The sequence below is a fragment of the Heterocephalus glaber genome, unplaced genomic scaffold (assembly GCF_053883595.1).
Source record: "Heterocephalus glaber isolate CG9 unplaced genomic scaffold, H.glaber_assembly_v1.0 deba00001610, whole genome shotgun sequence".
Taxonomy (NCBI): domain Eukaryota; kingdom Metazoa; phylum Chordata; class Mammalia; order Rodentia; family Bathyergidae; genus Heterocephalus; species Heterocephalus glaber.
Window position 1 is genome coordinate 33,981,506 of NW_028258381.1, and position 22,192 is coordinate 34,003,697.

Consider the following 22,192-nt stretch of genomic DNA (forward strand, 5'->3'; position numbering starts at 1 on the left):
AGGATCTATAAAGTTCGAGTCTAGTCTAGGCAACTTAGTGAGACCCTGGCTCAAAATAATATAGGGCTAAGGATTTAGCTCAGTGGTTTCGCCACCTGCTGCACAAGCACAAGGACCAGAGTTCGATCCTCGGTACCAAAAATAAATAAATAAAATAAAAAATATAAAAGGGCTGGGGATGTAGCTCAGTGCAAAAGCCCTGAGTTCAATCCCCAGTATGGTAATAAATAAATAAATAAATAAAATTTATATGGAAGAGCAAGGAACTAGGATAGCTAAAACAATTTTGAAAAAGAGAAGCATAAGCATAAGGAATCAGTCTACCTGATTGCAAGGCTTATTATGAAGCCATGCTGTTCAAGACTGAGCAGGTGATCTGCTCAAGACAGTGTGGTGATCAAGACAGACACACAGACAGATAGAAAAGAATAAGGAACTCAGAACTTGCCCCACAGTGGCAATCTGACTTAATTTTGCCTTTTGCCATATGAGGATGGAACACAGGTTAGGGGTGCTCTACCACTGAGCTATGGGATGTCTCTTATTTTGAGAAGAGTTTTCATAAGTGCCTTAGGCTGGCCTTGAATTTGCAATCCTTCTGCCTCAGCCTTGTGAGTAGCTGAGATTACAGGCGTGTCCCACCATGCCCAGCTGCATTTGACTTTGGACAAAGGTTGTGAAAGTAATTCAACAGAGGAAGGAGTCTTTGCAGCAAATGGTGCTGGAGCAGTGGGGCATCCATGGGCAAAAAGCAAATCTTTTTTTTTTTTTGGTACCAGGGATCGAACTCTGGTCCTTCCACTTTCGAGGCAGGCGTCTAACCACTGAGCTAAATCCCCGGCCCAAAAAGCAAATCTTGAACCAAGGAGGACAGATGAATGGCACATGAAAAGATGCCTGACATACCTTTCTATGAGAGTGGCTAAAAGTTTAACACTGACAACACTAAATGTTGGCCAGGATGTGGAGCAATAGGAACTCTTGCTCATTGCTGGGGGAATGCAGAATAGTGCACTCTGGAAGACAGTTTGGCATCAGAACTAAACATATCTTACTGTGTAGTCTAACTTCCATGCTCCTTGTATTTATTTAAAGGTGCTGGAAACATCTGTCCACACAAAAAACCTACACATGGATGTTTACAGTAGCTTTGTTCAGAATTATCTGAACTCAGAAGCAACCACTTCAGTAGGTAACCGAACTCTGGTTCATCCATCCAATGGACTATTAATTCAGTGCTAAGAGGAAGTGAGCTATTAAGCTATAGAAAGCTATGGAAGATCTTTTTCATTTATTTATTTTTTTGTTTTTGGTACTGGAGATCGAACTTGGGACCTTGTGCTTGAGAGGCAGGTGGCGGAACCACTGAGCTAAATCCCTGGCCCCTTTTTCATTTATTTTTGAGACAGGGTCTTGCTATGTAGTTCAGGCTGGCCTTGAACTCTCTAGCCCAGGCTCACCTCAAAGTCTCGGTGATCCTCCTGTCTCAGCCTCCCAAGTGCTGGGATTACAGGTGTGCACCACCACGACCACCAACTATAGAAGATCTTAAATCCTTATTGGTAAGTGAAAGAAGCCAATCTGAAATGACTGTATGATTCAAACTAAATGACATTCTAGGAAAGTTAAGGGCAAGGGGCTAAGAGAGTTAGTGCACAGAGAACACAATCCTGGTCAACAGGGCTTCAAGCTGGGGTACAAATCACGCACAATTCTCTAGCACTTTTAAAAGGACAAAGAGAGATACAAGTGCCACTCTACATCCTCACCCTGGCTGACCCCATGGGCAGGAGTGGGTTTTCCAAGCAGCGGTTTTCATGAGCTCTGAGCTCTAACTCTGGTTTTTTTTTTTTTTTTTGGTACTGGGGATTGAACTTGGGTCCTTGCTCTTGCAGGGCAGGCGGTGGACCCACTGAGCTAAATCCCCAGCCCTGGACTCTGGTTCTTAAGGCCCCAGCTTTCTCTGGGTGCAAAGCACAGACTGCAAATGCTTCTCATTAGCATGCAGACTGTCCAGTAAGTGCTGTCCTTCTGGTCTGTGTGCCCCTTGGCTACAATGCTGCTTCTCATTGTGTAGAGGAACACCAGAGAGGTGGAAGGCCCCAGGCAAATGAATGCAGCCCTAGGGGGTGTGTATGTGTGAGTCAGAGCAGGGCTCCCGCTGAGTTTCCTGGGTGGGGAGACAGCATCTGTGCTGCAGCAGCAACTTCAATCCCTTTTGCCTCCCTGAGCCCGGTCATCAGCGAGGGTCCCTGGTGGTCCTGGCCTGCTAGGGAATGGCAGTCCTCTCTGGAGAGGCCAGGCTCTGGGCAGGTAGGTGTAAAGACAGACACAGTCTCTGCTCAGCACCTGCCAGCCAGACAGCCAGCTCCCCTGCTCCCTTTCCAGCTGCTACCACTTGTTCTGGCAGTTCTCTAGGAGGATGTGGAGCACCTGCCACCTCAGGCTAGAGAAGGCAGTGGGAGTGGTGAATGGGGGAGAGAGCTCTGAGGGCCACTGGAACCTTGGATCAGGGCTTAGTGTGTCCTACTGGACCCCAATGGCCTGGATGACTCCCATCACATGCCCTACGCTAACACCTACTGCCCTTGATATCTCCCCATGGCCTGGTGGGCTTCCTACAAGGAAGGTGCTTAGGATAAGCACTGGTCCCTCACATTCCACATCATACTCAACAGAAGGGCACAGCTTGGAGCAAGACAGGGTGGGGACTGTCACAGCACTGTACTGTGCAGGGCCAAGTGGCGACTGCCAGGACCTGCATGCCACGATAGCCAAAATTGCCATGGTGGAGGGCAGAAGCCTTGTGAGGCCAGAAGGCTTGGCTACAAGGTTGGAGTACATCCAGCACTTCCTGGGTTACCACTGTGAAGATCTGCTTCCACCAAGGGCAGACATGACCTCATGCAGAGCCATGTGGGATGGAATTTGGAAAGAGGGATAGAGAGGTGGCAGGGAAAGGGCTGAGGCCCACACAATGACAGAGGGCTGACCCGTGATAACCACCCAGGAATCATGCCCCTTGGGGATCACAGCGGCGTGCCTCACAGTTGTCCCTCACTGGCTTCTCTGAGGCAGGAGGACCTGGTCTCTCATCAGACCTCCATGTTTCCTTATTAAATACTACACTTTGCTGGACTCTGGGTGGCATTAAATTATATTAATGCAGCCATGTGGGCCAGCAAGAAATATAAACGACTGTTGTAAGAACTAACAAATTATTTTTTTGGTACCAGAGATCGAACTCGGGACCTTGTGCTTTCGAGGCAGGTAGCAGAACCACTGAACTAAATCCACGGCCTAACAAATTATTTAAAAAATACTGCCTTCCCTGACCTTTATGTCATGTAGAGACAAATTTACCCTGTGAATGCTCAATTACTAAGACAAAATCCACCTTCATGAGGAAAATCAGCCACCTCTTTACCTAGGGTGGCTGTACCAACCTCCTCACCTGCCCATCCCAGAGAAGGACCAAATGCAAACTGACTCAGGCAGCTGACCACTCTCAGGCTCCCAGCAAGCAGTCTCTAGCGCCGTTGGTGTGGAATGCAGCTGATCTTATCGACTGCCACTCCACAACAACTGGGAAGCCTTGCCAAGTCCCAAGAATGTGGTAAGGGAAGGGTAATTCCGACGTTTCTAGGTTATGTGACCTCAGCATGGCACAGGGCCGCAGTACACAGACCATGATTATCAGGGATCAGTCTCATGACCACAGCACAGGTGGCTATGGGCGCCTAGAGTGAAAAGATGCTTGTATGGGCTCAGCTGGAGAGAAGGCTGACTTTCAAGTTCCCCCAAATACATCATAGACTTTCTGCTCTCCTGACTGTCTGCCTGCCTGTGTGACCAAAAGCAGAGGGCGTGGTGGAGCTACCTGGAGTACTCTTGCCTGCAAATAGCTGTCCCACCCAGCCACCAGGCACTCTACAGTAGACCTTGGAAGCCTGGCACTCTGGGGTCAGGCAGCATGGCCCAGACTCTGACCAGGAGCCTCAAGGTCTTAGGCCATTTATACAATGGACACAACAAGACTTTACTCTTAAGGCAGGTGGCTAGGAGGACCCACAGTCTCAAACCAGATTTAGAAATCCAAAGACCACCTGGGTTCAACCCTGGCTCACTTGCCTGGAATGTGACCTTGGGCAATTTGCTTAAGTGTTTTCAAAAAAATATCATGTAAGGATGATAAGAATATTTCACTGATGCTACAACATATTTTCTCTCATTTTTAACATCTCTAAAATCAGAACACAAACTTAAATACTGGATGGTATCTCTCAGAAAAATAAAGAAGGATAGAAGAGACAAGGGAATGGATCTCTTTCAGATGGGAAGGAGTCCAGAGGACCAAGGGTGAGGGGATGGGGAAATAGGTAGAGTGATGTCTCAGGTACAAGGTCCTAGTAACCTCAATGAACGTGGACATTATATGCCATAAACATAAACTATGATTGACAATATCAACAAGAAAGAAAAGGGGGACGGGAAACTGGAGGAAAGAAGGGGATTAAAGAAAGAAGGGGATTAAAAAGCAAGCTGTGTTATGTATGTGTACCAATTCACAAGGATGACTGTGAAATGCATATATGCAAATATAAATATGTGGTAATAAAGTAAAATAAAATCAGGATGTGTCTTATAACTGATAGTTTTAAGAATGCTGAAGGTGGAGAACAGAACTTGGCACAAAAAGAGCCTCAGCCAGGAGTCAGTGATGGCTAATGGTGTCTGGTTTTGGCAAGCGAGGTAAGACCTGGTACCTTCCGGCAGTATGTGGCCCTCCCTTAAAGACCTGGTAGGGGATTGTGGGGCAGGTCAGCATGCTGGCAGCAGAGGAGAGGCATTGTTGGGGAGCCCAGGGACCAATCGACGATCTGGCCAGAGAAGGCCTCTCTGCCTGTGTCTGACCTCAGCAGACCTCAGCCTGGTTCTCTCGGCCTGTGGCATCACGGTGAAGCTGAGGGCCAGCCTGGCCGTGTTCAACCCCTGGCTGCACAGCAAATCCACACCAAGCTCTGCAATCCGCGTGCTTCAACTTTAAAAAACAATCAAGTCTTGGATACTGAACCAGAACATGCTGTGGAGGTGACGTTCTTCCAACTTTCCACGCAATCAGGCGTCTAAGTCTAATGGCACCGGCTATTTAAGCTGCTTTCCTGTAACCCATTAGGTTTACAAAGAAAGCCCCGAAGCCAGAAAGTAGCTGGCGAGGGTGAAGAGAGCGAGCTCAGGGAGGGAGCGCAGCAGGTGCATCTGGGAGTGCCCGATTGCCTCCCCCAGTTCTAACCCTAGCTGGCTTCTTTGGGGCGGCAGCCTGCGCCCCGCAGATTAGGGCTCGGTGACTCAGCAGCCGGTGCTGCGTTCCCAGAGAGAAGCCGAAGCAGACACCGAGGGACGTTTGAGATCTGCAGGCAGGCCTCAGGTTCGCGTTCTCCCACGGGGCAGGTCTCGAGTTACCCGAAGAGGGGCGCCCCCGCCTCCTCTCTCCGCACAGGCCGGACAACCAGCGAAGCCAGGCGGGGGCCGCGGACCCAAGTCGTGGCCCGGCAGCCCGGGCTGCGATCCACGGCCGGGAGGCGGGGCCCGGGGTCTCTGCGTTCGGCGGTCTGGAGGCGGGGCTATGGGAGGGGGCGGGCCCGACCCGGTCACGTGTGTACACAGGGCCGGGGCGGCGTGCGCGCCGTGAGCCCCGCCGCCTCCTTGGAGCCCCGCGCTGCCCGCAGTGGCCGCCGCCCAGCGAGCCGGTGAGTGGGGCCGGGGCCTGAGGCCTGGGCCGGGTCGGTCGGGCAAACTCTAGTTTTCGGTGGTCGAGGAGAGAGTGCAAAGTTGCGCTCAGCTGGCTGGCGCCCGTTCCCCACAGCGCATACTGGCGGGGAGGGCCGTCGGCGGAGTCGAGCCCCGGCTGGGGGACGGGCGCGAGGTCACCGACCTGCGGACCGCAGCCAGGTCTCCTGCCCTCAGAAGCGCTCGGCCCCGCCGCCGGCCCCTCACATGATCGGCGGGAACCTATCGAGTCCTCCTGAGCACTCGGATTATCGTTTTCGTCCCTGGAATAAGATTTTTGGTGTCGGAACTGTGTATACGTGGAGATAGCCAGTCTGGTGTCAGCTGTCCTGTACAGTTGATAGGGCGCTGAAAGCCGCCTCCAAAGCCTCAGAGGATCCAAAACAGCCACTATTACTAGCAACCAGATACCTAGAATTAAGTTAATATTGTAAAAGTAGTAAATCACTTCTCTAAATTAGACATTTGGAGACTGCTGATATAACTAGTCTGTGCTGTGCATGCTAACCTGAGAATAGTTTTATTTTTACTGTTGAGAGCACCATTTGCCACCTTTCATCTCCTTATCTGTGGAGAGGCACTTATTTGAGATCTCCATTTCACTTTAAATAATCAGCTGACACCTCCTTTTTTCCCCCCTTATCTTGACCATCTAGCAGAGGCATTCAGTAACAGAGTGGCAACAAGCACACTTTAAAAGCTTCTGCAAATTTGTATGGATATAGGTGTTCTGATCGTGTTCCTAGGTTACTCATGAATGATAGCGCCCAGATGCTCTGCAATCCTAACCGGGACACTGCTATGAGTGCAAAGGAGCACTATGAATAATTGTACTGAATGCAGGGTCCCATTATTGGGTCATGACCTCCTGTGTAGCTCCTTAAAGAACTACTGTCATGTACCCTTCTGCAAACCAGAACTTCTGATATCTTCCTAAGTGAAAAAGCCCTTCAAAGATAGTTGGCTTTTAGAAAAAGCTTGTATATGCTGAGTGCTTACTGTGCCAGTTCACACAGCGTAAGCCCATTCCCTAGTGCCACACACACACAGAAAAAACACACAGGCATAGACACACGTGTCGGGGTGTGACCCTGAACACAGACTTGGGGCAGAATGGAAAGAGCAGAGTTAACTTGGTGTTCCTCTAACTCATAAAAACTTTAGCCAGGTTGATGAAGAGGGAAAGAGTAACATCAGTTTTGGGCCAGGGATTTAGCTCAGTGGTTTCGCCGCCTGCTGCACAAGCACAAGGACCGGAGTTCGATCCCTGGCACCAAAAACAAAAAACAACAAAAAAAAACCAAGAGTAACATCAGTGTATCACTTACATTAGCTGTATGTAAAGTGAGTACAAGACCTATTATATTTATCTAACAATGGATAAGTGACATGCTTTCAGAGTTTGGCTGGGGAAACATGCTTGTGATTTATAGATAGGGAGAGAGACACACTGCTCTCTGGGGCATGGAGAGGAAGGTGCTCCTAGGGGAGGCTGCCTTCACAGCCACTAGACTGTCACTTGAAAGTCCTTAAATAGTGACTGTCACTGGGCCTTTAATAACCCACACCCATTGAATCATACACATCAAGGCCATGCCTGGGGGGGGGGGTTGTCCCCCAGGGTCCCCCATGTAAATGTACGTGACAATCAGAGCAAACTGCTTTCTTTAGAAGGTGCTTCCCAGTTATTTCCCCTCTTTGCTGGCTCCTCCCTCACTCTCCGAAGGCTCAGGCAGGTTGTCCACTTTCCCACTTGCCTGACTGCATAGCATTAGGCTGTAGCTGTCCACAAGGCCTCATAGGCCAAGAGCCCCAAAATACCATCCAGAAATCAAAGAGCAGAGGGGTACTCAGTTTGGAGAGTAAAACTGAGTTTTTTCCTAGCTTGAGGTGCTAAAGTGAAATGCTGTTTAGAGGAGCAGAATTCAGTCCCTTGTGAGTGGGTCCAGGAGTCTCCACAAACAAACCAGAGAAGGACACAGTGAGATGGGGCAGATGTCCTGTGTAATCCCTGATGGTCCACCCTGGGGCCCTTCCGTACATGCCAAGGGCAGTGTGGCCAGGAGTTTCCCCATTTTAATTAGAACCAGAGCAAACTAAGCAAGTGACTGTTGCTATTAGACCAAATGTGACAAGTAAAAATAACCACCAGGGTGTGATAAGATCTGTGGCTCTGAGCACTTCCCTACAGGTAAGACCGCGCCTAGTTAAGAGCTGGGGTGGTAGGGAGCCAAGATGGGGTGCCACTCCTGCTCAGGATCTGAAATGGAGACTTTATCTGGACCATCAGTCTGGCCCTTGAATTTCTGAGCAGTTTTTTTTTGTTTCTGTTTTTCCCCCGTATGTGGAAAAGGTATTAGCCTCAAACCAAGTTAGTCAGAGAACACAAAAGTCCCAGTAATGAGTACTTCATGAACAAAAGAATGTGTCCTATCTTCCTCCAGGGAAACAAAGCTCAGGCCCCCACAGTTCCCTGCTTGCTCCCTGCCAGAGGAACTGGAGTCAGTCATTTGATTTCCCCCCCTTCAGCTAGCACCAAGCTCCTGCTTTTCCAAAGAGAGCACACACTTTGTTTATGCACCAAAGCCAGGTTGCCTGGTTCACTCTTGCTGTTCTGCAGTTAGAACTATAAAAAGCAAAAGGCTACAAAAATCAAAGCCAGCCATCTATATAATGCAGCTTTCTTATCACACCCTAGGGAGGCACCGTGTTTGTGATAGGAATCAGTGTGTCCAAGCTCTCCACATTGAAAACCTATGACAACAGCAGCCTTCTCAGAGCGTCTGGCTCCAAGAATTAACTGGATGTTAACTGTCACTAAGGCCTCTGCCCTTTACTACAAAAAGGGGGGGGGGGGCGGCAGCGCACGCCAAGAGTCATTTTCAAAGCACTTTGTTCCAGAACATTCACCTGGAGTTGAGCATAAGAGCAGGTCTTTTTCCAACAGAAGCAACCTGTCAGGGCCTTCAGTAAGGAGGGTCCTCAGCAGAGAGGCTGACTGCTGCCAGCACTATCTCCACCATCCCTCTCAGGACAAAATGGCCCCGGCCTTCCAATCTCTTTCCACAGAAATCTTATCTCTCAGGTGTCAAGGAAGAGATGTCCATCCTGGAATAAGAGCAGACACCCCACCTGGTCTGCCACCCTGTCCACTCTAGAACAACATCCTCAGCTGGGCGTTGGTACAGCACAGGGCAGCCCCCACCCAGGTTGTGTGGGTAGGAGAGATGCACATGGTCTAAGTCCAGCATGATCCCAAGGGTGCGTGGGGACTGTTCAAGGGGGGGTTCTGGTCCCCCAAACAAAACACCAAAGGTGGGCTGAACAGGATCTTGAGAGAACAGGGAAACAAGGCCAGGCATCTTGGATGGGACCCACACGTACAGACAACATGAGAGAGGATTTGTGGGCCTGAACAAGAGGACAGAATTCCCAGTGAACAGAGGCAAGAAGGTAAAACACTGAGAGATGCTAGCTGTAGTAACCTGGCGGCAGGAAGGCTCCTCTGCTGCATTGCGTTCTGCTAGCTCTGCCTGCTGCAGCACTTGTCCCCACCATCACTGTAAGCCAGGCAGTCCTCTGCAGGGGCTGCTCACTACTTAATTCAGCCCTGCCCATTCTGTCACTTACAGATATTCACTAAACAGGCTGGTTTATACCATCTGGGCTCTTTTAAAATAAGGTATGGGAGTAAAGATGAAGTGTCTCACTTTGAAATGCTCTAACAGCTACCCTGCACGTGGCCCTGTGTCCTTGTCAACCTTGGAGAGTGAGTGGGGCCACTGCAGTGTTCTTGGAGCCCCAAAGGAGCAGGCAGTGTTGGCTGTGCAGAGCAGCCCATACAGACCCGCCAACCTACGCCATGGCACAGGGCCTCAAGATGTTTAAGCTACAAGAGGAAAGAACTAAGACCCATGAAGCGTGCTCTCCTTCCCCGTTGCACATTCCTTGGAAAGCAGTGAACACAAGCCAGAGAAGCAAATGTTTATGCTGTAGTTTAATGCTAAAGAAACACCAGGAAGGCCATCATGTCGTGATGTTTGCAGTGCCTCTGTCTTCTGACAGTGTATGTGGGTGGGGTGAGCTAGGTCCCCAGAATAAGGTCTGGAGGTTTTTTCCTCTTATACTTGCCCTGGTGCCGATCCTCCCCCAGACAGAACTTACACGTGGCTTGTCACTTGTGTTCATGTGCTGTCATCTCTACCCTCCCCTCCAGTTTCCTCTTTATTTGTGCTAGTTAACAAAAGATTCTGAGTGAAAGGAAACAGACCAGCTTCCTCTGCCTCTAATGATAGTGTGTGGGGGGGGGTGCTGAAGGTCTGTGACCCTGTTATCCTACCATCAAGGTCCAGCGTAGGCTTAGCAAGTGCTGGGCACTCTTCTGGGTTTACAAGAACTGATGTATCTAATCTTCCTAACAATCATGTGAGGATTTCCCTGTACTTGGGGAAACTCAGAACTGAGACAATAGCTATCTGCTCACCCGGAGACACATCTGGTAAACAGAAAGACTGCACGAACACCTGGCAGCCTGGCTCTTGAGCCCAAATTCCCAAGCACTTCCTTCATGGAGAAGTTTGGGGATGTGGAGTTCCTCTTAAGATCTGGGTCCTGGTTCACGCTACTGAACTCACTCCTCTGCAGACTGCAGGGCACAGCTTCACACAGCAGCACCATTATTACAGTCCTTATGTTCAGGGTCCCTGGAGCGTGGGATGTTAGGCCAGAGTCCAAGAGTATAAAAACTATTTTAGGACTGGCATTATCTAGTTTTAAGCACTCTGCTGAGACTCCCCCCCCCAGCTTCCTGGGGTCAGAGCCCTGGCCAGGGACATCAGTGCTTGGCACCTGTCCCTTCCTTTTCATCCCCCTGGCCCCAGCCAATAGTGAAGAAGAGCTGCACCATGCTGCTGGCGTACCTACTGCTCAGGCCCTCCAGGTCCTGCAAACCAGTATGAGGACTGTGTCAGCATGGATGCTGAAGGGCAAGGTTGTGCAGTGGGGGCTCATTTTACAGGCTGCCATTGTCCCCTGGCCTGCCTGGCCCAGCTCTGACTAGGAACTCCTCTGCTGGCAAACTTGGAGGCACAGAGTACACTGGCCAGGTGCCTCAGAGCTGTTGGGCAGTGACTCTGGGAGGGATGCTCAAGGGGATTGTGGCTAGAAATTAGGAAGAAACCCTAGATCCCCAAGTGTGTGCTCAGGGCCCAGAATGGAGCAGGAAACCACCTAACTTGGGGTGAGCACTTGCACAGTTTCTAAGTCTGTGAGGAGAGTGGCTGCTCAGGCCAGCAGGGGGGTTCCGCTCCTGCAGAGGACCCATTCTTGGTGGTCTCTTGGGGCCTGGGAGCCAGACACTCCTGGGTGTTGTCAAATGCTCCAAAGCAGTATAGATGAGGGGAGGGTGAAAGGAAACCATGAGGAATCCCACTGGTGAAGGCCTCCTTGGGGCCAGGGCGGGTGGGTCTTCCTGTGAGATAACTGGAGCCACAAGTGTGTTGTATGGGCAGTGGTTCCGCCTTCACCCAGGAGGACATAGGACACAATCAGCTGTCTGACAGAAAAACACAGACCCCTACTGAGCATCCAGAATTCGGGGTTGTGCAGACTCCCAAAGGACACTGCTCCCTGGGGCCTCCCAGTGCACCTCAGAGGGAAACAGGCACCTGTGCACCCACTGGCTTCTAATCATTCCACACGTGATAATTAGGCCTGGTCTAACCCCATTGGAGGTGGCTGCCTCATGACTCTGGACGGGTGAGAAACAGGCTGGCCTAGGTCGCCCCAAAGCCAGCAGAGAGGCCTGGACAGAATGCAGAGCCCTAAGTGGGTTGCCAGTGTTCTGCCCTGGTAGCTTTTCTGACCGTGAAACTCTGGCCTTGCTACCCCATCCGAGCTGTCCCCTACTGGGAGAAGGGATGCCTCTGTACCCACTGTGATTCCTTAAAGGCTCCATTTGCACAGTGCCCTGCTAATGCCCCAGCACCATCCCATCACACATAAAGAAAGGGCCTCCTGACCATGATGAGGCACAGTGGTCTCACATGGGTACTACAGTCCTGATGCCCTGGCCTTTGTGACCCTGGCTCAGTGATACATCTGTGTCCAGCTCCTCCCTCTTGGTGGGGAAGCAAGTGCTGAGAGACAAAGGGGAGGAGAGGCCATGAGCAGAGTGGGTGGAGGTTGCTGCCATCCATGGGAGGGAGAGACCAGCCCTGACCTGGTTGCAAGACCAGCCTGAACCTCATGGCTTCTTCATGAATGTAAAGACAAAACAGAAAAAAAGGAGAGGGTGTATAAGCCACATTTATATCATTAATAAATTCTTCTGAAGGGAAAACACTGAAGTGACCGCGATTAGGGCCATCTTGGTAGCCAGAGGCCCTCATGTGGCCCTACATTCGTCATTCCTAGCCATGCTGGATGAGGAGGCCTCAGCCTGGGCAGCCCACCTGCCCTGCCAGGTGTACCTGTGCTTGGGGGCCAGGCTGACCTGTCACCCTCTGGTACACCACTGCAAGGCAGAGAAGTGACCTTGAGGCCACCTTGGCCAGGATCCTGAGGGTTAGTGGGCAGTCTCTCCCCCAGTGATTTGAGGGGAAGGGAGGAGGAGCAGGCCTGAGTGTGTCCCTGAAGTCACCTTCTGGGCATACTGCACCTGGGGTCAGGGCACAACTGTGGACCATGTTCCTGGTCACTGTGGAGCTGGAAAGCCACCTGTGAGGTGGCCAGACTGAAAGCAGGGCAGAGGGGGAAGTCAGGAGGAACCCAGGGCTTTGCCGAGGTGAGCTGAATGTGGTCAGCAGGGGCCTTTGCTGCCAAGGGAAGGGGGTCATGGGAAAGGGGCCCTGAGGGCCAGGGCCTCGCCTGAGAAGTGTCATTCTAGGGGCTGTGGGTGGGAAGAATGAGCCTGGCAGGTCTTGTAGCAGTGGTGGGGGAGAGTTTCAGGGTGGGAGAGGCCAGTGATGAGAGTGGAAGGAAGGTGGCCAAACCAGACAGTGTGAGGAGAACATGCCTGGTAGGAAGAGAGCTCAGGGGAGGGGACAGAAGGGTGGAGAGAGGGGATGGGGGAAGGGCCTTCCTGCCAACACTAGGCTTTCACAAGCCCCTCCAGGAGGATGCAGGTGGGCAAAGGAGCCGGGGGAGCCAGGTGGGCTGTGCTTTGTGACTAGAGGGGTGGTCCTAGGGATGAGGAGCATTTTCCTGGTCTGATAGAGGCCTCCAGGGGTCCTGCTGAGTTGGACCCCTCGGGCAGAAGGAGGGCAGTGGGTGGCAAGGCCCTGGAAGATGGGTATTAATCCTGCCATCTGGCCAGCAGCTTCCTGAAGGAATATGGGTGGAATGAGAGTGCGTGCTAGGAGTGCTTGGCACCCCATCCCTTGGCCCACAACAAGAGCAAAGGCCCCAGAACAGGTGAAGGATGAGCCTTCTCTATGCTTTCTGCATCTCTGCAGAGATTTTCTAGAATCTTCTGTCATCTTCCAATTAAACTTGATAAACTCAGACTTATCCATCATTCAGAGAGACTAGACTGGAAAGGGTATGTTGGGGGATTTTCCCCCTGCCTCCAAAACTCCCACCATCTGGTTCTGTGCTCTGATTTTTCATGAAGGAAGTTTCCAGGAGGCTGGCTAACTGGAAAGACTGCCCAGCCCAGGTCCTGAGGCTGGAGCTGGAGGGTGGAAACCAAGGCATTGTTTCTCACCTACAGGATGGCCCTCTTCACCAAACAGCGAGGGGAATAGGAAGGAGGACCACAGGGTACAGGAACCATGAAGGGCAGGCAGGGTGAGGGCAGATCCTTCAGCTCTTCCTACCCAGGGCACAGCCCTCACCCAGAGCCTTGCAGCCAGGATTGGCTCTGGGTCTGGGCCACAGAGAATGGGCATGGGCTAAGAGCAGGACAGCACTCCTCCCTGCCAGGGTGCCTGGGAACAAAGGGATAATGGGAGAAAGCAGGTCACCCATTGCCCTGTGATGAGATGAGGCAGAAACATTTCCTGACCGGACTCAAAGAGCTCCCCTCTCCCAGCACACACAGGCATTTGGGTCTGGGCCACCACCTGCTGCTCCTCCATCCTAGGGCTGTGGGCCATACCTGGAGGCGAAAGTGCCACTGACCTTGTGGTCACAGGATGTCCAAGCTCCCCTCTGCTTCTTACCATGGCTGCAGAGCTGCTTCTCCACCCTCTACATCCAATTTCAACATTGTGGACATCCCTGAGGTGGACGGCACCAGCCTGTGAAGCCAGTTGTCCACTGCGGTCACTTTGCTCCCAAGATCTCCAGGTTATGCATTAGCTCCCTGGAGGTAATGCCAGGACAGGTGGAATGAAAGTGAATGAAAATGGGTACTTTCTGGCTTATGATCTTTGTGTGACACAAAAGTTATAATTATGTAAGAAAACTATACATAGAAACTAGTTACAGCTTATGAAATAAAAGTTTATAAACTCTTTAGCATGAATAGCTACCAGTAAATAAAATCGAGAGCCATGGCCCCTTCTGCTGTCTGCCCTGGCTGGTGTGTAAACACATGCACTTCCTTCAGCAGTGCTCTCAAAAACCCAGGGGGAGGCCACCCTTGAACCTGAGCACCACGGATATAAACAGAGCTGCTCCACGTGATGCTTCCAGGAAGGCTCTTCCTGCCCCACTTCTCCTGGCAATGGGAATCAGCAGGCCAGGAAGAAGCAGTCTCCACTCTGCTGCACAGGGTGCAGCCATCTGTAGCCTGGGTCTCGCTGACACCCACCCTCCTGGGGCTGCTCCGAGTCCCTGTGGACACTGTACAGGCAGAGGATGCCTGGCAATTTATGTGGAGGCTGCAGAACACCTCTCCCTGGTCCTGGGTTTTGATTCTGAGCCTGCCCTGTGCCATGGCTGTGCTTTCAAAGGGCTGCTATGTTCCTGGGTCTGATGTGACAGTGGCTGGGACCTCTCGGGTCCCACTTCTGACCAGACTCACTGAGCCCCAGCAGCCACAGCTTACAGCAGCCACAGACACATGTCTGTTCAGTCTGTTTCCTCAGGGGAGCAGGAACTTGTAACTGATCTCCTTAGCCATTCTGAGTAGCAGGACCCTGAGTCTGTGCCAGACCTGCCCCCACTCCCTCCAGGACACACTGTGGACTGGGCCGGACGTGCACAGGAGGGACTGAGGGGAAATACCACTGCTGCCTCCATATAAACCTGCCAGTCCCCCCGGGAGCCTGGACATTTACCAAGCCAAGTGTGAGAGGATGTGAACACGCTTGATCTGGGAGCGCCGGCCCGTCCAAGCACGACCTTTCATTTCTGGAAACCGGCTGTAAACAGTGATAGGGAGGGGCTGCCATGTTGCCATGGGAGGCAGGAGCTGCATGTGAGTAATCTGCTGGAGGAAAACAAGTGTGGCATCTCCTGGCATGAGCGTGCAGCAGCCTCACACATGCCTGTGCCCATGTTTTTGGCTGCAGTGGACTGGGGGGTGGGGGTGGCAGGGCTTCAAGAGGCACAGGAGAGTCCCTCTGCCATGCAGCTGTGCCTTGGCTCTGCCATGCTGACCGAGGACAGCATCTGCAGTCCATGGCCTCATGGAATATGGGACGTGAGGTAAAGGTAAGAGCCAATGGCTGCAGCTGCGGGGGACAAAGGATGGGAGAGCAGCCACTGTAGGCAGGAGTCTTCTCAGAAGGACAAGTGACAGGATGTGGAGCAAGAGGGACAGAATGATCTGAGCCCTTGACCACGTCTGTCAGATATGCTCCACTTGTAAGGTCACTGGAGGACATGGCCCGCATCACTGATGTGTGGCCCTTCTGTGTGTGGCTGTCATAGCTGCTATCGCAGAGAGGGAAGGAGGTCTGAAACAGTAATGTGTGGAGACAACTCAAACAAAGCCTAGGCCCTGTATGGCACAGGAGGGGCTAGGCAGCAGGCCTTTGGCTATGGGTTGATGGCCTGTGAGAACAGGACACTCGGGTGCAAACATGGCTCACTGACACGCACTCATAGTGGCCACAGAATGCGCAGGTGTTGTGGGATTTGTGGCCCATGAGGTCTGGTGGATGGAGGACAGATGAGGTACCCACAACATGGGCTCCTGCTCAGTTCAGTGGTCACCAAAGCTTTGAAGCTTGGGAGACAGAAGCCTGGGGACTAAAGCACCCGAGAAAACACAGCACTTAAGCACAGATGCTGGCTACAGGCATTCTAAATGGAAGGAGAAATAGAAAACATAGATGGTACCTCAAGAGATAATGGTTCTGGGAATGGATCAGTCGCCCACACCTTTGGCAGCCCTGCCACCCCACTCCCACCCGTGGAGCTCACTGGCCCTGCCTGGACCTGGTCAGGATGGTTGAATAGAGGGGTAGGTGGGGCCCAAGTTGGGGTGTGATTGCCTGCAGCTCAGGAGTTGTGTGCCCAAGGAGAATAGGGAGAGTGAGGTTGCCCTGTGCCCAGTGCGGCCAGCTCTTGGCACCTTGCTCCTGATGTCCAGTCTCAGCTGTGGGGAACACGCATTGGTGCTGCACTATGCTTCATGCCTGGTGTCCCTCCCTCCCACATGCACCTGAAAACTGCAGCCCAGAATCCAGCCCAACACTGTGTGCCTGGAGCCAGGGGTGGCACCAGAGCACAGACTATTTTCTCCATCATAAACTTTCCTGTTTCGATGCCTAGCCACGCTGCTGGCAGATGGGAGGTGGCAGGAGCCCTCTCCTCCCCCACTGCTGGGATCCTGTGTGGAGGTGGGTATTGCAAACTGCAGAGCTGCCTCCGGTGGGGCCCACAGCGGGCGGGACCAGAGTCAGTGCCAGCAGCCTGGCTTCCTCGCTTTGTCCCCGAGCTCTGGGAAACAGGACTGCTGGCTTTCTGTGCATCTGCCTCAGACACTTGTCTTCCATTCTGAGAGCAGAAGGTCTGGTTGGATCAAACTACATTTTAAATGTAAGGGTTTCCTGAAAAATGTCTGTTCATTGCAGAGAAGGAATTCTTTAAAGTATGGTTACACCTATCAGTTTTAGTTATGTCAAGATATGCTGTGTCCTCAGGCAACCCAGGCTGTTACCTTAGGGCTGACCATCATGCTGCCAACCTCTCCCAGTGCAGCACCAGTCACCCAGCAGGCTTTAGGAACCATGGTGTTGGGCTGTCCAAGGTGGGGAGAGCAGCTCACCCGCCCCGTGGTGGAAGATGGACAGGGAGTTTTAAGACCACAGGGTGCTCTGGGCTCCCTCTGGGGATCTAGCACACACCTTCTCCAGAGCAGCAGCTCTTCCTGGAAGGTGGGGTGCCACACAGCCCAGCACAGTGCCAGCTGCTTTTCCAGGCCTACTTGTGGACCAGAGCTGGTGCTGCATGTGTACACATGATGCTCCCATGTGCCAAGTGCTTCTCTCCTGGTCCCACTCAGCAGGCGCCCAGCTGTGTCCCACCAGGTAACACTATGTGCACTGTCCCCCTCCCCCCAGCTCACAGAAGGTGCTCAGCACACATCACTGGAAATGGCCCATCAGCTGACAGTAGGGGTCCCATAACACTGCCAGGTGCTTGGGGTCAGGTGGGTTCTGGTCCTGTAGAGCCCCCCAATGCCAAAAGGTGGCAGCAGCTCTCTGCTGGTGGATTCAGGATGCAGGAATGTGCATGGCAAACTCCCTCAGGCAGATTCTGTGGTAGTGTCATTTGTGAGTTGTCTAGGACTTGATTTCCTGTGGAAACAGGATTCCAGAGCCTGACCATGGCCATGGGTGTCACAGCAGCCTTATTTGGGCTGTTATACAGTTTCCTAGAGTTTGGTGGTGCCGAGCAAGGAGACAGGGAGTGGCTGACTTTGTTCCTTCTTTCCAACAGAGCTGCGGAGCCTGGGTGAGGCTGCCATGTGGAGCTGCAGCCTGCTCAATGGCACGGCACAGGGTGAGGAGCAGCTGTGCCAGGACCTGCGCCTAGGGCTCTGGGTCCTCTCGCTGCTCTACCTGGTGGCTGGTGTCCCTGTTGGCCTGGGTTACAACATGCTGCTGGTGCTGGTGAACCTGAGCAGCAAGAGCAGTATGACTATGCCAGATGTGTACTTTGTGAACATGGCTGTGGCAGGCCTGGTGCTCAGTGCCCTGGCCCCTGTGCACCTCCTGGGGCCACCCCACACCAGATGGGCACTGTGGAGCCTCAGCAGTGAGGCACATGTGACACTGCTGATCCTGTTCAATGTGGCCTCCCTAGTGACCATGTACTCGACTGCCCTGCTCAGCCTTGACTACTACATCGAGCGTGCCCTGCCACGTACCTACATGGCCAGTGTGTATAACACACGACATGTGTGCGGCTTTGTCTGGGGTGGGGCGCTGCTCACCAGCTTTTCCTCCTTGCTCTTTTACATCTGCAGCCATGTGTCCTCTCGGGTTGCTGAGTGTGCCAAGATGCAGAACACAGAGGCTGCTGATGCCATCCTGGTGCTCATTGGGTTTGTGGTGCCAGGCCTGGCTGTGCTGTATGCTCTGGCACTCATCTCTCGGATCCGAAAAGAAGACACGCCCCTGGACCAGGACATGGGGAGGCTAGACCCATGGGTGCACAGGCTACTGGTGGCCACTGTGTGCACACAGTTTGGGCTCTGGACACCTCACTACCTGAGCCTCCTGGGGCACACAGTGCTGGTCTCTCGGGGGAAGCCGGTGGATGGGCACTACCTGGGGATCCTGCACTTTGCGAAGGATCTATCCAAGTTCCTGGCCTTCTCCAGTAGCTCTGTGACGCCACTGCTCTACCGCCACATCAATAGAAACTTCCCTAGCAAACTCCAACGACTGATAAAGAAAATGCACTGTGGGCTCCGGCGTTGCCCCCTGGACCCCTCAGGGGTCCAGCCAGTGATGGCACAGGCCTAGGGAGAGTGCTGGGTGGCAGTGACCACGCTGGGGGCTTCACTTGCCCCTCGTCTGCATGTCCTGGGAAATGAGCTGCCCATGAGGAAAACCAAGTTCAACTGGATGTGTAGCACTTTGTTACCTGGATGCTTGGCGCTTTCTTCCCAGACAGAGATGCACTACTACAAGAGTAGCACAAGGGGTATTTTTTTTTAAGGTATTCTATTTTCACCCAAAAGGCTCATCTTAGGCAGGCCATGCTGGGAAAACAGGCGTGTTATGTGAGGGACAGGCTGCCTCAGCATCCCACCTTCTGGAGATGGGGCATCTCTGCTGAAGACCTCTTTCAGGCCATGTCTTAAGTGAAATGACCTTCAGCCTCCTCAACACCAGGCTTTTGGAATGAAGTGATAAAATCTAAAGCCAGTATTTATTCTTTGTATTGCCACAGTACTTGGTCCCCTCCTTTTTTGTCTTACAGAGATGTTTTATAGAAAAATGTCAAGTATTAAGATGAAGGAAATAGTATAAAGGCAACATCATTTCCAGCTGGCAGCCTGGGCTGAGGAAGGCACATGGGGTGTGTGTGAAGCCACATGGAGCCATGATGGCCCCTGTGTGTTGGAGTTAACAGGGTGTAATGAGCATGGTGGGTCCTCACCAGCCATGTGTCCTTGATGTCCTGCCTGACAGACAGCACTAGCTGGTTTCCTTCTATTCAGACCTGTCCCTCTAAGCCTGTTCCCCAGAATGTACACAAAACTAAAGAATATGAGCTCAAGAAGGAGGGATTCCTAACTTACTACCTAGGGCACCTGTGTCAGCGAGGGATGGAAGGGAGGACAGGATGGTGGGAAGCTGGTTCCCCGAGGTGCCAGGGCCTGGCATCCATGGCAGCAAGGCAGCCTATGGGGCCTGTTCTGTGTGGAGCCGCACCTGGGTGTCAGCAAAGATGGGGCAGCTGCCTGCCTCAGCCCTGCTAGTTTTACCTACCCTCACCCCTGCACACCTCCCACATCCTCTGCTCCAGTTCTTTAGGATTTAAATGCAGGCCCACAACCCCAAGTACCCAATTCTGAAATCCAAGAAGCTTTATAAGCAGGAAGACTTCCCCCCAAGTGACTTCCAGAAGTGATGTGAGGCACCTCCAGCATCTCAGCCTTGATTCTGCAGCAACCCTATCCTGATGGGGTGGTGCCCAGGCCCGGGGGAACACATGACATGCAGGCCTGGGGCTGCCTTTGGAGCACACCTGCCCGGGGCTGTGCAGTGTGAGCCTGCATTCTGGCCTGTTTAGCAATGGTGCCTGGAGCTCTGATCCATCTCTTGGGAAATTCAGCCAGGAGTTACTTGCTTTAGTTGTATTTACTGTACACAAACCATGTCTCCTCAATTGCGATGTGCCTGAGTTACTTTGCTTTGTGAGGAATTATGAAGATACACTGGATGCGCTGGCTTTGGGTCTCCCATCTGCCCCTAGCAGCGGTGATGTGCTTGGCGAGTTCTATGGAGCCCAGTTTCTTGCCCATAAACTATGGGGCTGAAGTGGAGAGCTGTTCTCTGAGTTGCTTCTCACTGTGAAATTTTTGTGTTTAGGTGTGCCAGGGTCCTGTTCAAACATTAAGGCTAGGGCCAGGGATTTAGCTCAGTGGTTCCGGCCCTGCCTCGCAAGTGCAAGGTCCCGAGTCCAATCCCCAGTACCAAAAAACCCCAAAAAACCCCCAAACATTAAGGCTGCAAGTCTGCCTGTCCCTCTCTTCTCAACCACAGAATCTGAGGAAGGCCTACTGCTTACGGAGGTAGCCACCAGGCTTCCCAACTGGATGGTTCCACTTAGAACCTCTGTTCTGTTTGCTAAGGAAGTGAGAACCCCAACCGTGCAGATTCCAGCCCCACCCCATACTACAGAGGGCAGCTGGCTGGTGCCTGCTTGTCTATAATTCTCTTATGGGTAAGCAGGCCCAAGGTCAAGCCAAGGGCAGCCCAACTTTTCCAGTCAGTAGGGGAAACAGGGTTCAGATCGGGAGGGCTATTTGTGGGGGTGGTGTCTTTGCTTAAAGTAAAAGACCACAGCTGGGTGTGGTGTCACATGCTTGTAATTCCAGCACTGAGGAGGCCAAGGTTGGAGGATCACTGAGTTCAAGGTCAGCCTGGGCTACATAATGAGTTAAAGTCTGTCTGAGCTACATACATAGTGACTTTGTCTAAAAAAAGAAAAAAAGTAAAAGACCTTTTCCCTGGATTATACTTTCCGTACCTTTTGCTTCAAGTAAAGAGCTGTTGGGAGGGGGCAGACCCCACCCTACACAGACCAGGAGAGGTGCAGGTTCTCTGCCCTCCTGGAATTCTTCCACCCAACCAGTCTTCCCCAGTGTAGGAAGAGGGGGCCCACATGTCCCTTTCAATTCTTCAGTGGCTTTGGGTGCAAACTGGTTAAGTCCTGGGGGACCCATGCAACTCACTCCCACCTGCCCACAGGGACAGGCCCAGTAGATGCCAGTAGTCTGGGTGGGTCCTTCTGGTAAGGCCAAGGGGCACATATCCTTCTTCACCCACACTGGCTTTTTTTTTTTTTTGGTACCAGGGATCGAACTGGGGTCCTTGCACTTGCACAGCGGGCGGCGAAACCACTGAGCTAAATCCCCGGCCCCACACTGACCTTTGTAGCAGCCCCCACATGCTGACTGCACGGTCCCTGTCCTCAGACACCTGCTCCTTTGTGCTGTGCTAACCTCGGAGGATACTGTGTGCCTCACCTGTCTCTTACCCTCCAAAATGTTGGATTCCCAGTTCTGCCATGTTTCCAAGAAAACATGGAAAGAACTCACGCTACTCAGAGAGTGAGGAGCTCTCTGACAAAAGCCAAAGGGGACCATGAGCTCCGTCCTTGTCTCTTCACATGAGCTGACCAGGCTAGGCCAGACTTTTTTGAAACTGTGTTTTAGTATTGTACCAACCAGTTCTTGACTATTGTTTAAAACTAATGCTCTTATTTTTATTGATCTACCAGAAAGCTTGCCATGTTTCACTATTTTAAGATTTCAAAAAGTGAGTTGCATCTTGGATTTTCTTCACAAAGGTTATATGATTCATTATAGGAAACTAATTGTGGCAGATACACCACAAAATCAACAAACACTGTTCTTTTATAAAAAGCAATTGACAAAGCATAAAGGAGGAATAAAGTAAGAAGGTATACTGTATGTTACATTCTTGAATTTAAAACTAGTTGGAAATTGGGAGCCTTCTGACTTGTCTGTGGTGTCTACCCCAATGGCTGTGCCTGTGGGCCTGAGGTTCTGTGAATCTGAAACAGAAGAAACTGCTAGAGGATCCCCCACACTTTAAGACTATTAAATTATTTAACACTAGTTACATAATTTCTGGGTTGTTAAAATGTGTCTTTCTAGGCATGTGTGATACATACTGGAAAACCAGCACAGGAAGTACTTGGTTATCCCCTAACGTGAATGTCAAGGTGTCTACTTATTTCTCTATAGTTTGTCTTTACAGCAATCATATCAGACTAATAAAGCAATAGCCATTCAGTTCCACAT

General features: G+C 51.8%; 2 protein-coding genes across 4 annotated transcripts in view; one reads left to right on the forward strand and one right to left on the reverse strand.

Annotated features, from left to right (window-relative positions):
• Positions 1–22,192, reverse strand: part of Chlsn (cholesin) — a 111,073-nt gene that overhangs the window by 21,368 nt on the left and 67,513 nt on the right. The gene's annotated exons all lie outside the window — the stretch shown is intronic.
• On the forward strand, positions 5,656–22,189 carry Gpr146 (G protein-coupled receptor 146). 2 transcript variants are annotated; one of them, XM_004840336.3, is made up of 2 exons: positions 5,656–5,750; positions 17,626–22,189. In XM_004840336.3, the coding sequence occupies exon 2, from the start codon at positions 17,652–17,654 to the stop codon at positions 18,654–18,656; it is 1,005 nt and encodes a 334-aa protein (XP_004840393.1). In that variant the 5' UTR covers positions 5,656–5,750; positions 17,626–17,651; the 3' UTR covers positions 18,657–22,189. The 2 variants fall into 2 exon arrangements, with proteins under 2 accessions (XP_004840393.1, XP_087051980.1); XM_087195854.1 differs by lacking the exon at positions 5,656–5,750 and adding an exon at positions 12,866–15,154.